The sequence below is a fragment of the Physella acuta genome, unplaced genomic scaffold, assembly GCF_028476545.2.
Source record: "Physella acuta isolate Inbredline_101_S28 unplaced genomic scaffold, ASM2847654v3 ptg000208l, whole genome shotgun sequence".
NCBI classification, from domain to species: Eukaryota; Metazoa; Mollusca; class Gastropoda; family Physidae; genus Physella; species Physella acuta.
This window is the reverse complement of record NW_026731727.1, coordinates 282,559-310,424: the sequence shown is the minus strand read 5'-3', so window position 1 is coordinate 310,424 and position 27,866 is coordinate 282,559. Positions and strand designations below refer to the sequence as shown.

General features: G+C 35.9%; 1 protein-coding gene across 5 annotated transcripts; it reads left to right on the top strand.

Annotated features, from left to right (window-relative positions):
* Positions 1-9,917: 9,917 nt before the first annotated feature.
* On the top strand, positions 9,918-27,359 carry LOC131937332 (transcriptional activator Myb). 5 transcript variants are annotated; one of them, XM_059294641.1, is made up of 19 exons: positions 14,544-14,668; positions 15,776-15,908; positions 16,076-16,228; positions 16,366-16,469; positions 16,634-16,762; positions 17,345-17,522; positions 18,123-18,150; positions 18,429-18,501; positions 18,634-18,767; positions 18,939-19,042; positions 19,193-19,372; positions 19,483-19,574; positions 19,953-20,037; positions 20,128-20,265; positions 20,831-20,932; positions 21,215-21,322; positions 23,785-23,815; positions 24,564-24,644; positions 24,758-27,359. In XM_059294641.1, exons 1-19 carry the CDS (start codon positions 14,580-14,582, stop codon positions 24,760-24,762), a joined length of 1,947 nt encoding a protein of 648 aa, XP_059150624.1. In that variant the 5' UTR covers positions 14,544-14,579; the 3' UTR covers positions 24,763-27,359. The 5 variants fall into 5 exon arrangements, with proteins under 5 accessions (XP_059150626.1, XP_059150624.1, XP_059150623.1 ...); XM_059294643.1 differs by lacking the exons at positions 14,544-14,668; positions 23,785-23,815 and adding an exon at positions 9,918-9,988; XM_059294640.1 differs by lacking the exon at positions 23,785-23,815 and having other exon boundaries at positions 20,128-20,256.
* Positions 27,360-27,866: the final 507 nt, after the last annotated feature.

Genomic DNA, 27,866 nt, shown 5'->3' with positions numbered 1-27,866 from the left:
GGGGCAGATAGGTTGGAAATCGAAAGTATGAGGGCGGGGGGGGGGGGGGGGGGGGGGAAGGGAAGGTGCAAATCGAAAGTTTAAGGGGGGGGGGGTGCAAATCGAAAGTTTGTCCCCGGGCGCCGGGAAGGGTCGCTACGCCTCTGTTTTAAAGTCATTCACTGGTTCAGACGCGTCCGCCGGCGCTCGGAAAGGGCGCGATTTGGCGCTACGTGCTAGACTGTGAGCAATATGCCTTTATGATTGCATTTAAATTGTGTTTATGTTATGAGTGTTGTGTTCGTTTTTTCATTTGTGGTTTTTTTTTTTCGTTTGTGTTGTGTTTAGTTTTGTTCTGTTCCCAAGTTGGTACATTTAAAAATGATTTACCGTGAGGGAGCACGGGCATACAGCTAGTTATATATATAGATACATGACAAATGAACACTTCCGGACACACATCCAATCACACACCTAGACGATCAAACAGAATCTCGACTCAAACTTGTTCACTCGTTCCATATTGTGAGCTACAAAACGTCATACTACGTCACAGTCATGCGCATCTCTCACGACTTTATTTTGATGAATTTGCCTCCAACAGAAATACCCTCCAACCCAGATCACCGCTACTACGTTCCCTCCCAGCCAGACATGGGATTGACTGTTGTTCGTAACTCTGTGTTTGGTGTGAACCAAAGCCTAACTTCGTGTTTGATGTGAACCAAAGCCTAACTTAGTGTTTGATGTGAACCAAAGCCTAACTTAGTGTTTGATGTGAACCAAAGCCTAACTTCGTGTTTGATGTGAACCAAAGCCTAACTCCGTGTTTGATGTGAACCAAAGCCTAACTTCGTGTTTGATGTGAACCAAAGCCTAACTTCGTGTTTGATGTGAACCAAAGCCTAACTTCGTGTTTGATGTGAACCAAAGCCTAACTTCGTGTTTGATGTGAACCAAAGCCTAACTCTGTGTTTGATGTGAACCAAAGCCTAACTTCGTGTTTGATGTGAACCAAAGCCTAACTTCGTGTTTGATGTGAACCAAAGCCTAACTTCGTGTTTGATGTGAACCAAAGCCTAACTTCGTGTTTGATGTGAACCAAAGCCTAACTTAGTGTTTGATGTGAGCCAAAGCCTAACTTCGTGTTTGATGTGAACCAAAGCCTAACTTCGTGTTTGATGTGAACCAAAGCCTAACTTAGTGTTTGATGTGAACCAAAGCCTAACCGTGTTTGATGTGAACCAAAGCCTAACTTCGTGTTTGATGTGAACCAAAGCCTAACCGTGTTTGATGTGAACCAAAGCCTAACTTCGTGTTTGATGTGAACCAAAGCCTAACTTCGTGTTTGATGTGAACCAAAGCCTAACTTCGTGTTTGATGTGAACCAAAGCCTAACCGTGTTTGATGTGAACCAAAGCCTAACTTCGTGTTTGATGTGAACCAAAGCCTAACTTCGTGTTTGATGTGAACTAAAGCCTAACTTCGTGTTTGATGTGAACCAAAGCCTAACTGCACGTTATCTGCTAGTGACACTGAGCTAGCCGGATCAAAGCACCGGTGATTTATGGCAGCAGAAGTGCAGACTTCAGACCACTTCCCGCCAAATCTCTGGCAGAACCAGACGATCGCCGGTCACCTTCAGACACTGGTGTCTGCCCCACCCCACCCCCCCCCCCCCCCCTCCTTATTTTTAGAGTGGTTCTTTCTTTAGGAACCTAAAAGGAGAAATTGCCTCAGTGTGACCTTGACTGTGTCTTTATATACTGAACATGAAATATTTATTTATAGATAAGATTTCTGCACGGCTACATAAGCCAGCCACAATTGATTTCTGTTCAATATTGTGTGGCACATTCCCCGTGGTAATTGATAGGTGCTCATCAAGACAAAGGGAACAGAGAATCGCCTTAAATAAGATGATAAATTGTGCGCTTGTTGATTATACCAGACCCACATTCATTGGAATTAAAAGATTTTATAACAAAGAACAAGGCTAATTATTTAATCACATCAATTTTTCATCGACGTGTTCCCCCACATGACTAGCTCCCCCCCCCCCCCCACATGACTAGTTCCTTCCCCCCACATAACTAGCCGCCCCCCCCCCCACATGACTAGTTCCTTCCCCCCACATAACTAGCCGCCCCCCCCACATAACTAGCCGCCCCCCCCCACATGACTAGCCGCCCCCCCCCCCACATAACTAGTCCCCCCCCCCCCCATGAACCTGTACTTTGAAATGTTTCAAATATTTTGTTGACAGACAAGCCGTGATGATTTCGCATCACGTGATCAGGGTGAAGTCACAGTTAGCAGACGGCAACTTGTGCGGGCAATGACCCAGATGACAGAACATGAAACCATCCGTGACCATTAAATACCTGAAGCTTGGCTGACTAGAATGTTGGTAGATGGAAACGACTCGTATTGTATCTCATGGTAGAAGGAAACGACTCGTATTGTATCTCATGGTAGAAGGAAATGACTCGCACTGTATCTCATGACAGAGTGCCCATTTATACTATGTGGAGAATCTCTAAGACATGGGTCAATGCTGACTGGAGACATGGGTCATTGTTGACTAGAGACATGGGTTATTGCTGACTGGAGACATGGGTCATTGTTGACTGGAGACATGGGTTATTGCTGACTGGAGACATGGGTCATTGTTGACTGGAGACATGGGTTATTGCTGACTGGAGACATGGGTTATTGCTGACTGGAGACATGGGTTATTGCTGACTGGAGACATGGGTTATTGTTGACTAGAGACATGGGTTATTGCTGACTGGAGACATGGGTTATTGTTGACGGGAGATAAACTTCCTTTCCAGTAGTTAGCGTCAGTGAGCTACTGGAAGAAATACATTCAAGCCCCAATCTTTGCCTTTTAAAAATGACATTTTGTCAACACCAAATTGAAACTTGGAGTTATATCCCCCCTCCCCTCACCACAAAACCCCACTTGTGATTTATGTAGTTAGGCAATGCAGGGTACGGGACGGTGTACTAGTAGCTGTAGCAGTGTACAGTGTAGTGGAGAAACGGTTGGGGCGCCTTTCGTTTGTCACATTGTCTGAACCCCTGGTCACGTGACTACAGGTGTCACACAACCACCCGCTTGAAATGTATGTATCCCTTATCAGCCGCGACTTCAAATGAAAGACCGATATACACTTTTCTTTTCCGGGGTGGGGGGGGGGGGTTAGGTCATCATGTCCAGGGGCTCAGGTTTTGATATTGGACACCGAACTTTGTGGCGTTTTTTTATGTAGGTCTATACATCTGGTGTGTAGTTCAATGTCAGATGTGTTTAGTGTGTAGTTTAGATGTGAGATTTGTTTAGTGTGTAGCTCAATGTGAGATTTGTATAATGTGTAGTTCAATGGTGAAACATGTGTACCTTATAGTTATGTACAAACTCAAACACGCATACATAAAACCACAGTAATCTTTGAGATATATTTTTGTGGAATTTTTTTAATGCGAATTTTTTTTTTTTGCGCAATTTTCTGTGCTCCTTTTTCCGTTGAGAATTTTCTGGGAACTGTCTCTATGATGTGCTTAATGATACCTGCCCCATGATTGATGTTACCTGCCCCATGATTGATGTTACCTGCCCCATGATTGATGTTACCTGCCCCATGATTGATGTTACCTGCCCCATGATTGATGTTACCTGCCCCATGATCGATGTTACCTGCCCCATGATTGATGTTACCTGCCCCATGATTGATGTTACCTGCCCCATGATTGATGTTACCTGCCCCATGATTGATGTTACCTGCCCCATGATCGATGTTACCTGCCCCATGATTGATGTTACCTGCCCCATGATTGATGTTACCTGCCCCATGATCGATGTTACCTGCCCCATGATTGATGTTACCTGTCCCATGATTTATGGTACCTGCCCCATGATTGATGTTACCTGCCCCATGATTGATGTTACCTGCCCCATGATTGATGTTACCTGCCCCATGATTGATGTTACCTGTCCCATGATTTATGGTACCTGCCCCATGATTGATGTTACCTGCCCCATGATTGATGTTACCTGCCCCCTGATTGATGTTACCTGCCCCATGATTGATGTTACCTGCCCCATGATTGATGTTACCTGCCTGCCCCATGATTTATCGTACCTGCCCCATGATTTATGGTATCTGCCTGCCCCATGATTTATGGTACCTGCCAGCCCCATGATTTATGGTACCTGCCCCATGATTTATGGGTACCTGCCCCATGATTTATGGGTACCTGAATGATTTCGGATTTTTTCCCCTAAATAGCTCGCTGCCTGATCTGACAAGAAAACTTTCGAAATTTTAATTCCATCAGGTGTCGAGTTGAATGTGGATGGGATGGTTTATGTTGTTATAAAGTGTGTGTGTGTGGTGTGTGTGGTGTGTGTGGTGTGTGTGTATGTGGTGTGTGTGTGTCCCTCGGAGAAAAGAAGAGATAAAAAGAAAACATTAACTGGCGTTTTATCTAAGACTTTGCAAAACATAGACTATTAATCTGTTTTAGATAAGTCAAACGGGGGTGGGGGGAGGGAGAAGCAGCCTAGATCTACTAGTGTGGAGGAAGGGGAGATCTACTAGTGTGGAGGGAGGGGGTGGCTGTCCTCCCTACTCAGCCTACTGTATGCTCGTCATACCTGTAGGGAAGACGTGTTTTATTGCTGTCTATATATTCTAGGTTGTATATTTTCAAAATTAATAAATAGATAACTTCTGGTTTACGAATAGTAGCAATAACCCAGGCGCCATTTTCATCCGTTTTGAAGGCTTCATTTTGAAAGCGATTCATTGGACAAACGTTCATCGTGAATTGACCACAGGGGCGGATCACTAGCGCTCCCTTAGCACTTGGTAAAGTTGGTGACCCCGTGACTTGACCACAGGGGCGGATTACTAGCGCTCCCTTAGCACTTGGTAAAGTTGGTGACCCCAATACCATAAGCACGGGTTCTTTAACTGTGTGTTGATAAGGCGGGGGGGGGGGGGGGGGGGCGAGTGATTTTCTGAGGGGTCGCCAACTTAAACGTAAAACTAAAATAAAATCGCCATTACACAATTGTCTAACAAAAAAAATGAAAGTTATTCTAAGTGATGACTTTACCAGTCCTTTCAAGCTCAAATGTCACCTAGAGCAGCGTTGGGAACATTTTAAAAGGAGTCTTTCTTTTATGAAAGAAAGGAAATTAGTTTTATTTTCTTGTTTTTGGTGCATTTAAAAGCTTACTATTAGAAAGCTTTTTTATATAGAGTCCTTGCAAACACGTGACCTAAATCACGTGATACCTACGCCCGCCGCCACAGTGGTGTACATCAGACGTAAACACAATCAGCTGTTCACCAGCGCTGGACGTGTTCACCAGCGCTGGACGTGTTCACCGTATGTAAAGAATCGCGCCCGCGGAAAAGGAAAAATACCTTAAAAAACTTGAACTCTTAGGAATTGAAGATCCTTATACAGTTATTGACAGTTTCGTGGATAATATAAATATGTGGCCGAAATTTCTAAATAAAAATACTGTTAGTAATACCGTTTGCGTTTAGAGTTTAAGTAGACGAAGCTGATCAAATGCAGTAATATATTATAGGTTATCTACTGTAGCAAACGTGAGACCACATAACTCCTACAAAACCCACACTACAACGGCTAATATAATCCATGGGTAATAACCAATCTGGGTAGCATGTTATACAATTTAAGACCCTTATAATCCAGCAGGGAAGTAGTCAGACACATTAATACTGACGTTCAACCCTCATGATGGCTGCCCCCACCTGTATCTGGTAAACGGAAAAAAAGTCACAGGAAAAAAAAACACAGAAAAAAAGTCACAGTTTTTGCTAGGAAAAAAAGTCACGGAAAAAAAGTCACAATGGAAAAATTTTATCGGAAAAAAAGTCACAGAAATAAAGTCACAGAAAAAAAGTCACACAAATCTTTTTAGAAATATTTTGATTTATTTGTTAAGAATTGTAAAATTATGTATGTTTATATTTGTGGGTTGTATTTTTTGATAGCTTAAATTATTTATAGACGTTAAAAGCATTATGGTTTATACAAATTGTAAGTAAAAATACTCTAAGATAATTTACACAACAATCTTAACTTTTGTTACGTTTTTAGTTACATACGCGGTAGAAAAGTTAACTATAAAAGAAATTTAGGCACATCATTGTGTTTTGCATAGGTTTTGCCGTAGGCTATTCTATGGTCGGCCTCTCCTCAGTCGGCATTGTCCGAAAATATTTTGTGTTGTTGACGTTTTCTGTCAATGACAGCCTTTGAACCTTGTCGGCTCTCTGTTTTGATCCTAAGTTTTGTTATGAAATGAGCGTGATAAATGTGGGCAGTAAAGGTGGTTGAACTAAGCATAACTATTGTTGCGATGAGTTGAGGGCAGTAATTCAGATGACCTTACCATTTCACGGTAATTTAATTTAAAAAAAACACGATGAAAACCGTGGACATTCTATTAAATGCTATAAATATTATGTTTAACATAATTACAATCTACACAATTCATACTAAATATTTTTAGATGAATTATAAAAATTACTATACGTATACAACCTACACACATTAAATTACATTTAATTAATCCTAAGTTAATTTGCACTCTCTGAATATTTAATACATAAAAGTATTAACAAATCCCATGCAAATATATATTTGTGACTTTTTTTCCTGTGACTTTTTTTCCTGTGACTTTTTTTCTGTGCTTTTTTTTCCTGTGTTTTATTTTTCCTGTGACTTTTTTTCCTACAATCCTGTATCTAGCCCACAATAAAACCAAAGAGGAGTCTGCCCTGCCCTCCCCTGAAAATGTCTCACCTCCGTGATACCCAGCCCCACAGAGATAGTATTTCTTATATAATTTTGACCCTCAGGGCCCAGCAGGGAGAGCAAAGGGGAAAGTCCCACTGCTCTCCCCTCAACACTTCTCACCTCGGTGTCATGTTATGTCATTTATAGCACACACGGCTTATCAGGGGAAAGCATTAAGGCATTAAGAATCTTAACTCTGGACAGCTACACACTAGTATACTAGCTACACACTAGGTGCCTACTGTAAACTACTAGACTGTAGGCCCTATGTAGACCTGCAATTGTAGACCGGGTCCATTGTTATTATTCTAAACCATCTCACTAATAATGTTTCTAGCTTGATTTGTTTCTTTTATAAACAGTGGATTTTAAAAAAAAAATATTAGCCTAATCATTAACCAAATAATAATAATAATGTGGTTATTTCTTGTTGGCTGGTATGATCTAGATTGTACTACTAGGCTACAAAAACTTAGTAGACCAATTACTAGATATGAATTTGAATTTAATTAAACTCAGTCCAGTATCAGATACATATTGCTGTAAAAAGACAACAAAGTAGGTAGGCCTTAATAATTTATTAAAGCCTTCTACTACAATAATATCAACTACATGCTTGTATAAAGTTTTTACAATTTAATTTAAGTAGCAGATTCTAGATCTAAGTCTAGTCATACAATCTATTTCAATTTCAGAAAATTTCGTTTGCTAAAAAAATGATTAGATTATAGAGCGAGATTTTAGATCTTAGAGACAATTAAATGCTTTATTAGGCCTATTATGACTACTTTTGATTTATTATGGGTGTATTTCGAATCGAATGTAGATCTAAATTTTGTACTTAAATTTAAGTAAAGAAGTAGATTCTAGATTCTATGTCTACCCAGCGGAGTCAGTCACCCTAAATCCAGAATCTAGATCTGTGGTCCGAATTTTGTTTACGCCATGTTTAGAGCTAGATTCTAGATCTAGATATTAAAACACTATTATTAGGCCTACTATTAGATCTTATTCTTATTATTACTTTTGACTTTGTCTTTTATTAATAGTTATCTTTTATAATTAAAATGAAGTTTATTATTTTACTGTCATTACCTGAAACAAAGTATCGAGAACTGCATTTGATCAGATTCGTCTACTTAAACTGTAAACGCAAACAGTATTTTTATTTAGAAATTTTGGCCACATATTTATATTATCTACGAAACTGTCAATAACTGTATAAGGATCTTCAATTCCTAAGAGTTCAAGTTTTTTAACGTATTTTTCCTTTTCCGCGGGTGCGGTTCTTTACATACAGTGAACGCGTCCAGCGCTGGTGAACAGCCGATTGTGTTTACGTCTGGTGTACACCACTGTGGCGGCGGGCGTAGGTATCACGAACGGACGTGACGTCATATGAAAGGACTCTATTTGTTTTATTTTCTACATTTTAGTCATTCATAATCTATAAATACTAATGCTACAACTAATATATATATATATATATATATATATATATATATATATATATATATATATATATATATATATATATATATATATATATATATATATATATATATATTCTCTACGTGGACACCACCATGAACGTTTCTGGAAAGTTTGAACGAAATCGCTGCATTGGAAGTGTGTCAAATTTGAGTAACAGGATTTTTCACATACCCACAAACAGACAGACGTTTCGAACTAAAAACTTGTACAAAAATAGCTCGATGAACAAAATGATGAATTTTCGGAAACGACAAAATTACATAAACCTTTCTGATGTGGGTTGGGGTCGTCCATAAATGACGTCACACTCGTAGCGGGGAGGGAGGGCTTCCGAAATTTTGTGATGCGTGATGAGGGGGAGGGGGTTCAGATGGTGTGACGTCACACTTTTGCATTGTAAAAAAGCAACGTTACAAAACGAGTTTTAGCCCTTATTTCGCGGTTTACAAAACGGTTTTAATAAATTGTAATAGGAATCAGTAGCGTAGCGAGGGGGGGGGGGCGGGGTACATATGCCCCCGGGCGCCGACCTAAGGGGGCGCCAAAATGGGTTGGAAAAATAAATTGAAAGGTTGAGGGGGGTGCAAATTGAAAGTTTGAGGGGGGGGGGTGCAAATCGAAATCTTGAGGGGGGTGCAAATCGAAAAGTTTGTCCCCGGGCGCCGGGAAGGGTCGCTACGCCTATGATAGGAATAGATCAAAATACTCTATGTTTACATAGTTCTGACAAGATTTTGGAAGAATATCCATGTTTTATGAAAAATTCAACAGCAATTTTGAGGGAGGGGGTGTAGACTGAGGTGTGACGTCATTTTAGGGGGTGGGGGTGGCTTTTTGTGACAATGTGTGACGGAGGGGAGGGGGAGGTAAAAATCGTAAAAAAAATGCGTGACTTCATTCATGGATGACCCCGTATTGTATAATAAACCAATAGGTGACGACATGTCTTTCAAGTACTGATTTTCAATGCAAAATATTGAAATGAAATATGCCTTATTAGAGTTTAGCTACTAGATCTAGCTACAAGAATTTCATGTAGGCCAAATTTCTACAAATATACAATATTTAAACTAATAAACCGAATAGACCTACCGCTGAAAGGAAAGTGCAATAATGTTAACATAATTTCTTGAAACAAAACCAAAATACGAGATCTTAAGATTGCATAGATAATAGATAGACTAAGACCTATTCTATTAATTTATTTATATTAAAATGTCAAAATAATAACGATAGGGTCTAGAATCTATATATTTTTTACATAGAATCTAGGCATAGGCCTGAAGTAGACATGTCGACTAACTCAAAGTATTGTATTTACGTTAATCTTGTTCAACCCACAAAATACAAACCATTGTGATGACCATGAAATCCTGCACAAATCCTCAAAATTTAAGATCGACAAGTCCCTAGACTCCAGAATAACCCAACCACCTGTCTCGAGCTTCTTTGTAATCCAATGACAAAGCCACACCCACAAAGCACATGGTAGTTATTTTTAGAAGTGACACCCTTTCTTTCTTTTAGCCAATCAGTTTCACGAATTTTACAGCGCGCATATACAATATTATGTCCGCCATTTTCATAGAAAGTAGTAAACATTGAGACTAACCACCTTATAGGTCATAGGATACCGCCGAAGATTATACATTATCTATATATACAGGTTAGTAAGATTAGTAAGAAGTTCTATATCTAAATGCTTAAATATATCTAGCGCTAGTACAGCAATTCATTTCAATAAAACAACTTCTTCAACTAATCATTTTATGATTTACTAATGAAAAACTATCAACTTGTTTGACTAATGTTTGTGGATTTCTAACTCAGTACACTCGGGATCCACCCAATCTCGTCAGCTGTAGGCCTAGGTCCTAGGTAGAAGTAGATCTAGATCTAGAATTCTTAGAAATAGATCTAGATCTCACTAAATCTAGCTAGATCTAGATAGAGTATGGCTGTAATCGTAGAAGGGCTATCGTAGAAGGGCAAGTGCCGCTAGTCTAAGATGCGTTGTAAATCTAGATTCTAGATCTATTGTTGTTATTTTAATTGTTACTAGATCTAGTACTAGATCTTGATCTAGACTAGATCTAGATTAGATCTTATGGGTAAAATCTTAGTTTAGCGTCGTAAATTCGGCCAAAACTAGTAATGTGGGAGAGAGTGAATTAATGAATATGTCATTAAATATGAGTATATTTTCGTATATTTTAATAAAATATTATAAATAATTGAATAATAGATCACCATTGATGGTTAAATCAATTTAAATATCCTGAAATTAATTTTTATCGACCCTGTTCGAGATAGTAAATTTGCTATTAAAAACAGCAGCCATCTTAAGAAAATGTTATTGAGAGTAGCTTCCCTTTCATTTCTATTCATATGAAAATGTATTTAAATATGATCGTCTTGTTGTATAGTCCGTATTACAAAGCATTTTTTTAAATGTGAATTTCCTAACAAACAACTTTATTAATTCTAGAAGCATTGTGAGATGCAACTTGTATCCATGTATTAAATCACGTTTTTTTCTTACTCAGAGGCGTAGCGACCCTTCCCGGGACAAACTTTTCGATTTGCACCCCCCCCCTCAAACTTTCGATTTGCACTCCCCTCAACCTTTCAATTTATTTTTCCAACCCATTTTGGCGCCCCCTAAGGTCGGCGCCCGGGGACATATGTCCCCCCCCCCCCCCCCGTCCCCCTCGCTACGCTACTGATCTTACTATTACTAAATAGTTGTGAGTTTTTTCTTATTGTTTCATTTCAGGTTTTTCTTTTCATCAGTTAGTAATTCTATCGTAACTTATGACATTTTTTTTTTACTTCTCTTTACCTTAATTAAACCCCAATCTCCGTCATATTTTTGTCGTCAATGTCACAACAAGTCATAATGTAAAAAATTACGCTTCACTCTGCCTTATCTAAGATCTCTAACCATAATTTTGACAACATTAAATGTTTGTCATCATTTACATATACAAAGAGACCAAATGTATTATCCACCAGCTTCCCTCGTAAAACATCATCTAAAACAATGAGCCCGTCCACCCCTTAAGCGCGTGTTGTCATTATGGTCGATCCCAAGTCTCCACCTGCCAGACACATTTTGGTTATCCTTTGTTGTCAAATCGTCAATATCAAGTACACAAGTGAGTGATATGGGGTTGTCCATAAATGATGTCACAATGATGTCACATATGATTTGCTACGGGAGTGAGTGAAGATTTGTGACGTCAACTCAGGCGGCTTTGCAATTTATGACGTGTCGGTCTCATGAAAGGAGGTGAACGGGGAAAAATACCTAGGTGATTGATGGAGAACCTCTATAATGCTTTGTTCAATCAAAATAACGATAAATAAGCATTAGTATACGTATACCTTGCTTAAAACACAAATGTCGCAAGCCTGCTAGTTTAAGACATTCGGCAAAACGTCCGCAACACATTATCCCCGTCAAAAAGGCTTGCCACCAAATGCCTGCCGACGAATAAGCCGTGTCTAATGCGGGGCGTTAGGAATACGGCCATTAGCATGGGCCACGTTAGAGCACCAGTAAGCTATCGCGCTTTGTAAGATGACGTAAATAGGCCTACTTAAATTCAATTTCGCTAAACTGCGCGAAAATTTAGTAATGTTCCATCGTTTGAGGAAATTTATTTTCTTGGACTTAAATTGAAATATGTTGACTGTCTGGTCTGGCTCTTAATTTCCGAATATCACTTTTAATGTATCAAGATTCAGAACTATAATTTACTTTAATATAAGTGTCATCTTATCGTTTATTGTGGTTTTTATAAAGCGCAGAGCAGCTACGAAATCGGACGGCCATCCTGTTTTCACCAAGCTTCTTTTGGAGCTTAATATGGGTAGTCTAGTTCTATACGGTGTGAGCTTAATACATTTTTAAAGGGCCGAAAGTCTCAAGACAGCAAGCTTGCAGAAATAACTACGTACGTTTAAATGGACGAGTGATAGATGTGTTAGGGGCTGTTTAATGAACACCAACTTATGTAATCAAACTAAACGTCGCGAAAGCGTCAAAAAGGCAATGCTTATTGTTTTTTTTTTCTATAAAATTAGCCTAACGGTCGGCGGTACCGCTACATGACGTCACGTGCGAGCGTTAACTCGGTGACGATGTGCTAAGTGGGGGAATGAAAAAGGTAGGGTTCAAGAAATGCGACTCGGCAAGCTTTTGACATTTCTTGACCTTTCTTAATAGTTTTTTCGTCCTCACTGAGAAAATGGATCACCAATGAATGACGCGTCATACTTCTACAGCTGGTCTTTCTCCCACAACCATCCCGTTTTCACGAGAAAAAAAACCTGACCAGTCTCCAAAATCACATCGCTGAGTTCTTCTCAACCTCTCCCCACCACAAATCAGAATTTCTATCTGAAACAATATGTTCATATGTTTGCTCTGTAATAATGCACGCTGTCATTACTATCTTGAGAGCGACGTCATTTATGAGCGATCTAATATTGATTTGCTTACTGCAAATAAAGTGTTAAAAAGTTCGACCTCCCAACAATTGTTGTGGTCTTGGATGCACACTATTAAGTCTGAAATGGTCTATTAGTCATTCATGTCAACTATATTTTTAAAAAAAGAAAAATTACTATACAGGGGGTCATCCATAAATGATGTCACGCTTTTTTTGACGATTTTTACCTCCCCCCCCCCTCCCCTCCGTCAAACGTAGTCACAAAAAGCCAGACCCCCCCCCCCCTAAAATGACGTCACACCTCAGCCTACACCCCCCCCCCTCAAAATTGCAGTTGAATTTTTTTTTAACAGCTATATTTTTCCAAAATCTTGTCTGAACTCTGTCAAAATAGAGTATTTTAATCAATTGTTATTACAATGTATTAAAACAGTTTTTTAAAACGCAAAATAACGTCTAAAATTCGTTTTGTAACATTGCTTTTTTAAAATGCAAAAGTGTGATGTCGCACCATCTGAACCCCTCCCCCTCCCCCTCACACACAACGTCACAAAATTACGGGCCCCCTTCCCCCCTACGAGTGTGACGTCATTTATGGACGACCCCCGGCATATATTAAAACAATACAAAACAATCATATTAAACCACAAAATCAACACAAAAGACATGCGAATAGACAATTTATTGTTTTTAAAACATGGCCGCTGCTTGTATTTACTCATTGTTGTCTCGAACGGGGTAGTTTAAAGTTTATTCCAGGATATTTATGACTGGTTTGGTCTTGGATTGTGATTTGGTATTCAATTATCTGTTATATTATGTAAAATATGACATAAATATGGCCAAATGAAAGAAATATTCATTAGTTACCTTCATCGCACATTACTAGCTAAGTTGGAATTTACGACGCTAAACTAAGATTTTACCATCTTATGTTAGTGTAGGCTAAGTGTTTAGTCTTAAGTAGTGTACTCTTAGTCTTAGATCTAGAATCTAGTGTATCGTTGACAATATGTCAATATGACATTGATTTTAATATTTTATCTCTAGATCTAGATCTACCATTTAAACATCATTTTAAAAAAAACAACCTAGGATTATTAGCCGCATTATTAGGGGCATAATATTAAATAGGGCCTATAGTCTGTATAGTCAATAATAAAAAAATAAATATAATAGTCTAACTTAGTAACTACTAGATCTAGATATCTATCATATATATTCAAGTCTTTTGTTAAGCATTGTTTCTTCCAGACTTTTTTCTCCGGGGGGGGGGGGGGGGGGCGGACACTGTTAAAAGTATATATTTTCTATATAAATTTCATTTCGCTCGGGGGGGGGGGGGGGGCGGTAAAAAAATTTCGGGGGGGGGGGGGCTTCGTCCCCCCTCCCCTCCCCTCCCCCCCCCCCGAAGAGATCTAGATCACTAATTTTAATTTAATTACTAATCTAGATCTAGTCTAGTAAATTAATAAATTAGCTGACTTGTCACTAGTAAGCTGGAGTCTAGACTCTAGAGATTACTCTCGATCTAGAAGATCTAATCTAGATTCTAGAATCTAGCATTTAGATTCATCTAGATCTAGATTACATAATTTACAGTGACTGCTTGCTTTGGCACAAAAAAAATAGCCTTAAGGATTTATTTTTTTTTTGCCGCGGAAATGCGCGTGCTAGTGAAAATTAAAAAAATGACGGCATTTCATGTTGGCTATGTCATCATGAGGTGCTTGTGACGTAATATCCTCACTTTTGAGAATCCAATCAAGCAAGGAGCCATTTTGGTCTCTAGACCAAGAAATGGCTCAGCTTGCTGATGAGTTGAAATCTGTGTCATCTCCTGTCAAATATCTTTTGGCTAACACCACCAATAAGTCCAATAGTTACAGGTACATCTAAATAAGATAGTACTATCTAGATTCTAGACTATCTAAAATCTAGATCTAGACTAATCTATTATCTAGATTTCTGATTTAGAGATCTAGAATTCTAGAGATCGATTCTAGATCTAGAGATTAGATCTATATTCTATATCTAGACTAATATCTATTTAGATCTAGAATTCTACTCCAGTTCTTAGATCTAGAATAGATCAATATTCTATTTAGAATCCAGATTTAGATCTAGTGAATTATCTGGAATCTGGCTAGCCAGACTTCAGTCACTTGTAGACTATTTTAGATTATTCTAGAGTCAAGCTAGCAGCTAGGGTAACTTTGTAGTAACTTAATTTTTAATGTAGATTCTAGTTCTAGGATAGATCTAGATCTATTATAAAAAGATGATGATAATACTAAATTTGTAGTAGGCCTAACTAATAGATTCTAGATCTAGATATCTACTACTAGATCTAGATTTCTAGGTCAAATAGTAAATAGATCTAGAAGTCTAGTAATTTTCTATTATTTATAGAGTTGCAGATGTAGAATTATTTCTATAATCTAGACATACTTATTCTAAATTTTAAGCTATTCTGTAATAGTCTATTATTAGATAATGTAATTGTAATGGTAAACTCCCAGAATAAGGTCAGAAATTAAGCCTGAAATGTGTGTAGTTTTTATTTAACTCAATGCAACAAGCCTGATGGTTGGTTCTGCCAAGGAGGGAGAATTTTTATACCAGTGTCAGATAATTTTAAAAAAGGGTGTTAGGTTACTGGTAGTTAACTAATAACTAAATACACACATTGCTGGCTAATTTGAATGCTAATCCTGTCCCTAATCCCAACCGTAGTCCCTAACCCCAAGTTCTAACAAAAAAATTAGTCGAGATTACAATACTACAACACACTATTTTATGGAAGTCTATTATCTGACATCAGTATCTGACTACTATCCTGTAGCTTTTAGAATAAATCTAAGTTCTAATCCTATGGTAATACTAATTGGTTCTAAATACTAGACTAGTTTAAAAGAGACTGGTAAAGTTAAAGTAACTAGGCTTATCTACTATTATTTACTATAGCTACACTCCATGGTTAATTTTTTATACAGCAGGTCTGACAGTTTATCTGTTGGCAGCAGTGAAGATGAACCTGATGACTTAGAACCGATGGACCATGATTATAATTTACCTCAAGTAAAGATTAAGAAGTTTATAAATCGGGGAAAGTGGTCTAAAGAAGAAGTAAGTCATTGTTTAGCATTTGTTGCAGTTAATTTTACACTGTTATTCAGTGGGGAGGAGGAGCATTAAGGTTCAATTGTGTGGTTAGTTATTTTGGTTGGATGTATTCATATGCTCTATCATTAAAATTATGTGTACATTAAAAAATCCTTATTTTATTCCTTTAGGACGAGAAGTTGCGTAAAATAGTTGAAGCTAAAGGCTTTCATGACTGGAAAGTGGTGTGCAGTTTTTTTGCAGATCGCACAGACATTCAGTGTCAACACCGCTGGCATAAAGTTTTGAACCCTGACCTAATCAAAGGACCTTGGACAAGAGAAGTAAGTTTAATGTCTTTACATTGTAATTACTAATGTTCTAATATTACTGACACTATTTCTAAAAATGTCTTAATTTAGCAGCTGTACAAAACTGTTGTGTTTTAGCTATAAAAATAAACTGTTTAAAAACTTGACAGGAAGACAATCGTGTAATTCAGCTTGTTAATGAATATGGTCCAAAAAGGTGGACATTGATCTCAAAGCATTTGAAGGGGCGAACAGGAAAACAGTGTAGAGAAAGGTGAGCTATGTTAACTGGCTTGATATTGATTGATCCTATCTGGATTGTCCACAAATCTGGTATATTTTCTTTTAGTATTGAAACATTGCTGATATGTGTTGTAAAATTAGACTTCAGCTTTTCAACAACTAAAATAAATAATTAAATTGTTATTATATACTCAGGTGGCACAATCACTTGAACCCAAGTATTAAGAAAACTGCTTGGACAGAAGAAGAGGACCAACTTATTTATCAGCTTCATCGTCGCTTGGGAAATCGTTGGGCAGAAATAGCTAAATATTTACCTGGAAGGTAATATGATGTAAATAATGTAGCAATCATACTTTAACTATTCATTTAGTTGGCTTGGTCACAAACTTTATTCGCATGAAATTTCTTTAAAGTCAGTCAATACTCCTCTTCTACTAACCAGAATACAAAAATCTTAATTTTAAAATGGTAGTGTTGCTGTTTTTTTTTTTTTTTTAACTTCTGCTGGATAACACTTACATGATCAAGACACCAAAGTTTTATCAAGCTTCCAGATGTAGTAGAAGTCACCTCATCATATATTATGATAGTATGGTGAGGGTGAGTTCTATGTTCACAAGCCTTTACTTCAGTTTTCATTGCCCAACATGAGTTGGGCACCCATTAGTGTGATCCCATCAGGGAGATCTCAAGTCTGTAATAATTTAAGACTATAAGTTTAAGAATATTTAAGATCAATTTTTTGGCACTAGTACAGTTTTAACTAATTTGAGAAACATATTTTATAAATGTATTTTAACTTAGTTGCAAAAAAGGGAATGGAAACAATTAGTTATCAAAATTGCTGGTGAAAATTCTGAAAAATAAGTAATGTTGACATAGTGGAAATTATCTGGATTACAGAACTGACAATGCAATAAAGAACCATTGGAATTCTACTATGAAGCGTAAATTCGAGGGTGAGGAAAACAATGACAGAAAATATATAAATAATGGCTTGTCCCTTTACAGTCGACCAATAGTTCCAAGTGGCTCATTAAAAAATCTTAATGTTCAGCCTGTGTGTTTATTTTCAAATATGGTGAGATTTGACTTACGTCCAACAAAAGGAAGCATTCACTTTTCTGGTTCATTGTTGAGATTTTTTTTACAGTTGTTTATAAATTGATATTTTATGTTTGCAATGTTTGGTTTGAAAATGCTTTTTAAAGTTTGGCTTTCATTTAGTTGCTGTTTCAGTAACATTATATATCTTTTTTATTTCCTCTACTTTTATTACCTCTCTCTAAATATTTAAAAAATAGATTCCTTAATAATTATGTTTTTTGTTTGAAATTATAACACTATAAAGTTTGAAATTATAAAACTATAAATTATAATTATAGCTTTGTTGAAACAAGTTGTATGATGGCAGTATTCAAGTAAAATATTATTCTTGATAATGCTTTTATCTAAAATAAATTTACAAATCAATAAATATATATCATATCAGTGATGTGTGGTATCTATTTAATTGTTTCTAAAACTGATGAACACTTTTGAAGAATTGTCACTTGGTACAGTATTGATTCTTGTGAAGTGTAATCATTTCTAACCAAAGAAGTTAGAGGTAAATAATGCTACAAGTTTGCATGTTGTTCTTGTTTCTTACATCTTATAATAGTTTACTTTTCCTCTACAGTATAACAACAATGAAAGTATAAATTCAGGTAAATAAAGAATTGCATTTTGGATTTAAAATCACATTAGCTTTTACAATCATCACCTATACATTTCTGATGAGCTAGATAGTTGTAACAAGCCCAACACCTTTTTATAATTGACTGTGTTGTACAATAAATTAGTAATTTTTTTGTTTGCTTCAATATATTTTTTGTATTGTACTTCTGGTCTTGTTAATAACACAAAACCCAAACAAATTTCTGTTATTTTACTTAAATGTTTTTGTATTCTGACTCAAGTTTGATGAATTAAATATTGGTTTCAGAGCTGCTGCCTAAAGAAAAGTCACAGAATTGTGTTTCACTAGCTCATAACGAAGAATCAAATAGTCCTCTTAAGTATGTTTATCTGTTTGCTTATTCAAAAATTACTCAAGTCTTTAGTCCAAAATAGTTTAAAGAATATATAATAAACATTATTTATTCTTTTTAAAAAATGTTACTAAGACAATTAAACTAATTGGTTGCTAGGTCATTAGCAGATGTTACTGATGCAATGATGGATCAGCCAGATTTTGGAAGTATGTCTTCATTAGATTTAATGACTGGCATGGATGTTAACCCAGGGTGCACTCCAATCAAGTTTATTAAACAGGAAAATGAAGGTAACTAACTTGGATCTAATTTAAAAGATACACTTTTAGCCCCATATAAAATTTATTGGAGACAGCGTAAAGCAGTTATGATTCATTTAAGGTAAATTACCACACAGAAAGCCACATTCTGAATATAGATAATAGAATTATCTGATAAATAGCATTTCATAATGTTGACAGATAGTTATGAGAAAAAACCAAGCCCAACTCTCTTACAGTCTTCAACCTTTCCCCAAAGCTTAAGCTCAACTCCATCAATTTTACGGCGGGGAAAATACAGGAGGGTTCGTAAATTGTTTTTATTGTATTTCAAAAAGTTTTTCCAAACAGTACAATACTTGAATGTTAAATATCAATAAACAAATTGGTTTTTTTTATGTTGCCACTTGTCTGTAGCGATTTGTAGCCAACGTATATATATCATTCTATTGTAGAGACAAGGTACAACTTTAGCAGAGGAATTGGAAAATGTTTTACATGAGTTGGAAGAACCCTTAGATGGGATGTCCTGTGATGACCTTGTAGCTGATGCACAACCTCCTATGGCAGCCCAGCCCCTCCCTACTACACCCATCCGCATACCTTTTGAAAATCTCCCTTTTTCCCCATCACAAGTTAGTACATAGTTTACTGTGCCAAACTTTAGAACTTTGTTGACATGTATATTTTATTTCAATCATTTGATCTGCACCATTTTAAGTTTTTCTTGTACACCATTTAACAGTTCTTGAACAGTCCAAATCAAACATCTGCTGGCAAATTGACCTCTACTCCAATGTCCAGTCAGGCATCTTATGGCCATCTGCAAAATAATGGGTAAGTGAAGTAATAGATTGCAGTTGTTGTTTTTTTTTTACTTTCTCGTATATACGAAGTATAGAGAAAGTCATGTAATCGTGCAAAAAAAAAAAATCAAGATTATTAAGTAGTACTTTACGCTATTTCCGATTTCTCAAAAAGTGGATATGAATTTATAAAGTACTAGTATTCTGCACCATTATACACATATTATATGCCGTTCACTTGGTGTGCAATTCTTTATTCTGTGAGATTCTATTCTATTTTTTAAAAGTTTAAGTATGTAAAAACTGATTAAAAATCATGTCTATATACCGAATTGCCATCCCTGTAGTGTTGTATAAGAATTTTCTAGAAAGTTTAGGGGAGATCATTTTCTTTTTGTTCTCTTTTTAGTGCCAGAGACTCTTCTCCAAGAACACCAACTCCATTTAAGCATGCTATTGCTGAGGTTGAAAGGAGAGCACAAAGTAAAACCTGGGTAAACTTGATTTTCTTTTTTCAATCTGAATACTTTCATGTAGTGCTAGCCTCAGTCCTGGTGCCTCAACATTAACTCTTCTAATACTAGAGTCCAAGTGATCTTGATGACCTTGGTGAGGTGCTGAAAGACTGTGATGCCGGCTATGAAGCTGATATTTCATCTGGAATCAATCCAGCATCACATACTAGGCTTTCCAAAAGAAAGCCAAATAAGGAGGTAGCTCATGTCAGTTGGATTCACAATTTCACTTGTGATTTTATTTTTATTGTTTAAATTTTTAATTTTGTTTAGCTTTCTTTTTTAAATCCAAACGTTCAGCATTTATTTTTAGTTTATGGCTGTTCTTCTAGGCCCACTACTGAAAATTAAAACAATTTTTAATCTGATATGTGCCAAGTCTGCTTTCTTTATTCCGTCCCTTTCTAATTGGTTTTGAAGGAACATCAACAAATATTTAATTACAACCAAAAATGGCACTACTTTTATTAACCTGCCATATAAATCAAAACTTTTCTTTTTTTCAATGTTCACAATATGTAAATATTCTATATATTATAAAAATTGAATAATTAAAAACATAAAATTTAATGCATTGTGACCGAAGTGTTAAATTTGTTTTTGTGAGATTTGAACAGTTCTCTGGGTCTCTAGAACAAATTGACCAAGGCATCATTTCATCTAACAAAAATAAATTATTTAATCTGTACCCAAATAAAGTATTGTATCTGTAACCTAAACCTTTATTTTTTTAGTATTAAACATTCTTCTGTACATTGTTGATGTTTTTCAGCACATCCAACATAACCGTCGAGTTCGACAGTCCCTGGAAAATAAGTTGTGTCAAGAGCAAGATTCCACTACTGAATCATTATTTCATTCACCAGAGACGCCTGTAAGTGAGGCATCACTTGAATTTTTTGCATACTTTATTTGACTGCAGGAGACACATTTTCAATTGTTTTGATATATAGATCATTGTGTGGGAGGTCAATCTTTCTGTTGTCAGTTATTGTTTATGGTGTTTCTGTCTTGGCATGTTATTTATTGTTTGTGGTGTTTCCATCTTGATGTTATTTATTGTTTGTGGTGTTTCAGTCTTGACATCTTATTTATTGTTTGTGGTGTTTCCATCTTGACATGTAATATTGTGTTTGGTGTTTCCTTGTGTCCACAGAGCAAGTCACTGGCTGGAGATACCAGTTTGCTGCTTTCCCCACCTTCAATAATCAAAGAAACACTCCCTGAAGAGGTCCTTGAAGAGGTTTTTAATCTACCACAAAAGGTAAATAGCTTGCTGCTTGGTAGTATTGTGCCAACATGACATGCCTGAATCATATTGCTTTACTGGAAAATAGTGGTGTAGTAACATCTAGACACAAAGAGTACTAGGTTTATTAATAAATCAAATTTTGCTTGTGACCAGTCTAAACTTAGCTCATTTATATATATAATTCTTTTCATGGAGACCATACGAGACACTACGCAGCTTAGCCGTTCCTACCCCGCTTTCTAGGCATATTGCTACCACCCCTATCCCCACCTGTCAGGTGAGCTGTGGTTCGCCCCGAATGTTTACAATAGTAGAGCCAGTTCGAATAAGTGACAGCTATTAGGGGCAGATAATTTAGCTCTTTAACTATTTGAAACTAAGGGGAGATTATAAGTTCTGTTTGGTATTTTCATTGTCGTTTGTAAATGGCTGCTTTCATGGGGGGGGGGGGGGGGTAGTGTCTAATTCACAAATTATGAATTGTTGATAAGTAGAACATAAAACAACTAGATAGTGGCGTATGCTACGTCACTGGTCAGCTCGTATTAGAGTATTTGTCTAGTTAACATATCTTTATTATTAAAACATTGGCAAGTTGTAATGGGCTTTTCTTTACCATTATGGATAGACTTGAGCATAGTACACCTTGAACCATTATGGATACCCTAGACTTGAGCATAATACACCTTGAACCATTATGGATACCCTAGACTTGAGCATAATACACCTTGAACCATTATGGATACCCTAGACTTGAGCATAATACTCCTTGAACCATTATGGATACCCTAGACTTGAGCATAATACACCTTGAACCATTATGGATACCCTAGACTTGAGCATAATACACCTTGAACCATTATGGATACCCTAGACTTGAGCATAATACTCCTTGAACCATTATGGATACCCTAGACTTGAGCATAATACACCTTGAACCATTATGGATACCCTAGACTTGAGCATAATACTCCTTGAACCATTATGGATACCCTAGACTTGAGCATAATACACCTTGAACCATTATGGATACCCTAGACTTGAGCATAATACACCTTGAACCATTATGGATACCCTAGACTTGAGCATAATACTCCTTGAACCATTATGGATACCCTAGACTTGAGCATAATACTCCTTGAACCATTATGGATACCCTAGACTTGAGCATAATACACCTTGAACCATTATGGATACCCTAGACTTGAGCATAATACTCCTTGAACCATTATGGATACCCTAGACTTGAGCATAATACTCCTTGAACCATTATGGATACCCTAGACTTGAGCATAATACACCTTGAACCATTATGGATACCCTAGACTTGAGCATAATACACCTTGAACCATTATGGATACCCTAGACTTGAGCATAATACTCCTTGAACCATTATGGATACCCTAGACTTGAGCATAATACTCCTTGAACCATTATGGATACCCTAGACTTGAGCATAATACACCTTGAACCATTATGGATACCCTAGACTTGAGCATAATACACCTTGAACCATTATGGATACCCTAGACTTGAGCATAATACTCCTTGAACCATTATGGATACCCTAGACTTGAGCATAATACTCCTTGAACCATGCAGTCTGGTCCTGGCAGTGTTTTCTGTATAAGAACCAATTTGACATAATTAAGAATGTCTTGCTTTCTTTAGCAAGTGAATAATTTGTATTGTTGAATTTCTTAGAGCTGATGACTTTTTTAAAAATTATATTTCACTGTCTATCAATACTTTGCCACTTGTGTAGTAATTGAATGGTAAGCAAATGCGATTATTTTTTACAAATATCAGACCTTTCTCTCCTTTTTTGATGTAGTGTTTGAAATATTCTTTATGTAGTTGAGGTTTGCACTCTTGTTGTCATTGTAAATTCAAATGTATTTGAATGTTAACTTGTATTATTTAATAGAGGCATTTACATCTGTTTCCATTTACATTATTCCAGTTTTACAGAACGCATTAGTTTAGCCAGTATGTTAAAACTGTTTGTAGAGGTAGGGACATAGCTGGTCTAAGTAAATAGTACTTGTAGAGCCAGGGATCTGACTGGTCTAAGTAAATATTACTTGTAGAGCCAGGGATCTGATTGGTCTAAGTAAATATTACTTGTAGAGCCAGGGATCTGACTGGTCTAAGTAAATATTACTTGTAGAGCCAGGGATCTGACTGGTCTAAGTAAAATTGTAACTGATCCCTAAGCAGTTGACTACCTTAGCACCATAAGGAGGAGGCAATTGCTATAGGTTTGTTACTCTATTATAAGCCATATATTCCTGTATTTTTTGGGCTTTAAATGTGCAGTTACTTTGTAAATCCCTCGTCTCTTGTGATCACTCTTGTAATATTTTTTATGGACCAATATATATTCTTTCTTCTATACATTATCTGAAGGTGTTGGTTATTTCACAATACCAATTCATTTGAGCTTGAAAATAGAAAACTTGACCATTTTTCAGAGCACAGTAGGCTCTGTTTATTTTGAGTATGGTAAGTTGAATACTGAAAGTGGTTTGAGTATTTCAAATTTTTGTTGCCATTAGTTATTTTTAGCTTTCATGTATTGAATTCAAATTATGTGTATTAAAAAATGCAATTTTCAGAACTCTTTGTTAAAATTATCAGTGCTTCTTTTTTTCTTTGAGGGGGGGGGGGGGGGGGTAATGGTACATTATTATTGTTGGTGGTTCCTTATGCAATACTATATAGAGCTCAATATTTATTTATTTTTTTATTTTTATTTATTTTTTGTTATAAAACTTATTAGTGATTTTTATGTAATTTGATTACAAACAGCTTAAAGGTATTTTCTAAAATGGAAGTCATTTTGTATCAGTAATATTATAGGCAGACGGGATGTTAAACCATATGTTTTATATTATAACTGCACACATTTTTATAATGGTCTATCAATTTTTTAAAAACTTTTTAATAGTCTTTTATGTTATTCATTTCTGATTGTCACATACACTAATCATTTATATATTGACAAGTCACCTTGAAAAATAATATTCACTTTTAATTCAACATATGTGTAGGTATCTTTTAAAGCTAAAGATTACTTTAAAAATAAAATTTAAAATCCATTAGAAAATGTAATTTTTAATGGCATGTACAAAAACATCTTAGGGTCAAGGTAATATAATAGTTTTAATTTTTTAAATTAAAATTTTCCAACCTTTTATTTTGTAAAGAAGCAGTTAACAAAACAAAAAAATTTTTTGTGCCATTATTTCAGCACGGGCAAGAAAAGAAAGTTCAGAAAAAATCTGTGAAGAAAATAATATTTACAGAATCCCCACAAAAGCAGGTGGCAAAGGTTAGTGAAGGCTGCTATTTCTTTCTAGTTTCACTACTTCATTGTTTCTTTCTAGTTTCACTTTTTTCTATTCCCAACTGAAAACTATTTGAATAAACATTTCTCTTGTCTAGATTGACCCTTCCTTTCGCCAAGTTGCGTGTGGACTTACCAAAGACCAACTGGACATGATTCAATTAGCCAAAAGTTATTTACAGAGCAGCTGATACAATCTTTCCTTTTTTAAAGCCTTTTTTCCAAGCCTCGACAATTCAGCTTTGAAATGGAGATCGACATTTTGTTATGAGACATTCTTATTTATATCATGTATAACTGGGGTTTTCCAGTCAAATATAGTAAATATGTAACTGTTGTATAGAATATCTTATAGCATAGATTTGATTTTATGAATCAGAAAATTAGTTTTTAGATCACATTAAAAGCTATTTATCACTATGTTTCTTACTATTTGGTGATTTAAGTTGCTAGTTTTGTAGAAAGAAAGTAATAAAAGGGTGGCCACTAAGTTTTTTTTTTTTCCCATTTCAAATCTCACCTCATACTAAGCTGTAAATCAATAATTGATGGCTTTCATTATCTTGGTGTAAAATGTAACGGTGTTGATTGAAATTCTCAATTTTAGTGTAACTTGTTAAGAACTTGTGATCTTAGCCTCATGTCAGCTTGGTTGCTATAGATAGGTGAAGTATTTTGTCAACAACAGCTTATTTTTAGCATACAATACATTCTATTATTTAATGATGATCATTATTTTTTGATTGAATATATTGCAGAAGGCAGGACCTGGGTTTAGGCGGTTATATGTACATTGTTTCAATCTATGCATGTACATTAGTTTACTATGTACATAAATATTTATTTCATAATTCCAATTTTTGCCCTTGACTATCTGTGTACGCCTAAAAGGCATTCCTTGTCTTTGTCTATTTTGATTTTGCCAAGGCACAGAGTAAACAAACTGTGTTAGTGAACGTATACATCAAGTTAGCCTTGTGTGCTGTACATATTTTGTTTTAGATTTAATTTTTGTCTCTTAACTACTCAGCCCCTTAAATATCGACTCTTTTATCTGATCTCTGTCTTAAGAAAGATTTTTAAAATTGTCTAATCTCACATGCCATTGTGTATTATTTAGCAGGTAAAACTTAACAAATAAGATATTATGTTGGTTTTAATATGCAGCCTAGCTGGTTTAAAGTTAGCCACATTTTTAAAAACAGTACCAGGATTTTTTTGTCAAGTTTTTGTTTCATGTTGGTTTATTTATTTTGTTTGTTAAGTAAGTTGGCAGCATTAAGCAGAGAAATGACCAATTTGTTGACACTTGAATGCATATTTCAATTGTATATGATGTTAACACTAAATGTTTGATTGATTCACTAATCTTCTTGAACAGACTTGTCATGTTATCATGATACATGTTGACCAGTTTCTTCACCTCAAATGATTTTCAAAACGGTTATGGTCACAATAGCTGTCATAGTTTGATTTGATGGATTAATAAGATCTATAAATATACAGTTAAAGATAACATTTTGACAATTAACTGTGTGCCTTAGAAAATATATTTAAAACATTAGATGCTTAAAAATGAGTTATTTAGTCAAATGTTACAGTGACTTCTTTTAAATTGTGTTGTACAAAAATGTCTTTTATTTGCAAACAATAATTTGTCTTCTTTTACTTGTCAATTCTTATTAGTTGACAGTCAGGAGTATTCTATTTTCAACTCAGTGCCATTTTTCTTGAAATTTTGGAATGAAAAATTGGATGGTGATTTAAGTACAAAAATATTTTTACTTTGTATAGTGTAAATTTGTTGTTTTGTTTGAGTAGTACAGAAATATTTTTACTTCATCTGTATGTGTAGATTTGTTGTTGTTACAGAAATATCTTTACTTTGTCTGTATAGTGTAGATTTGTTGTTACAGAAATATTTTACTTCATCTGTATGTGTAGATTTGTTGTTGTTACAGAAATATTTTACTTCATCTGTATGTGTAGATTTGTTGTTGTTACAGAAATATTTTTACTTCGTCTGTATAATGTAGATTTGTTGTTACAGAAATATTTTTACTTCATCTGTAAGGTGTAGATTTGTTGTTTGAATAGTACTTAAATCAATGTCTATGAAATAACTGGATGATAGTTGAAATGTTGCCATTTGTTTTAGAAGTGCCTTTTATTCCATGACATGAGTGTGACATTTAGAGCCACTGATTGTTCTTAGTGTACATCTGAGTCCTGTCTGGGCTGTACATCAGATTGGATGAATGCATTCCTCTACTTGCTGTGCCAGTTTTGTTTTAAATTAGCTTCAATTACAAACCTGCTTTTTTTATGTACCATTATCTAGTGTATTCATTCAGCATACTGTTCATGCTTGCCTTTGACTATCTTCATTTTGTGATAACTTATTATTTAAGTACCTGAACAATATCTACAGACATAAACAGATAATGTGTTGGGTTTGACACTTTTAGAAATGATGATAGTAACGCTGGGTGGTCTTGTGTATTATTGTTTGCCTTAAAGAACATGTATTGTGTAGTTTAGGATATTCAAAGCAAATACTTTTTGTTTGTGGTAAAGTATAGCTTGGTCCTTGGATGAGTCTTTTTAAGTCCAGTACTTCAAAAATTGCTTTGATTGCTCAGCTTATTGGGTTCTATTTATGTAGATGTTCTCTTGTAATAAATCATTGTATTGAGTTCACCTGATGTTTGTTCTCTTTATTCTAATAGAAAAGACCTAATATAACCTGGTAGCTAATTAACCCATCCTGTGTCAGCATTTGTTACGCCTAACATCCCACTAGAGCTAGTACTAGTAGTAGGTCTACTAGGCTGGAGTTGGTACCATACGTGATTTGCTTCCCAGTGGCTGATGATATCTGGGAGGTAATGAAGCATACCAGCATCGTATGTGTCCATATACTGACATACTTAGCATAGCTTAAACCGATCAGAGAGAGCAACATGTGTGCCAGAAAAGATTTTTTTAACTAGCCTTCACATAGCACTTGACCCACTTAGTCGGCAGTACAGGTGAGGTAGATGTAGCACAGCTCTGGAACAGCTGACTGTACTGTTAAAAAAGGGAAATGTTTGTAATGTATCAAGAAGAAACTTGTCAGGTGTAAACACGACCAATAATGCCGATGGAGCAGATAAGTTTCCACCACCTAGAGGTTCAGTAGTTAGACAATGCTTTGCGTCAAAT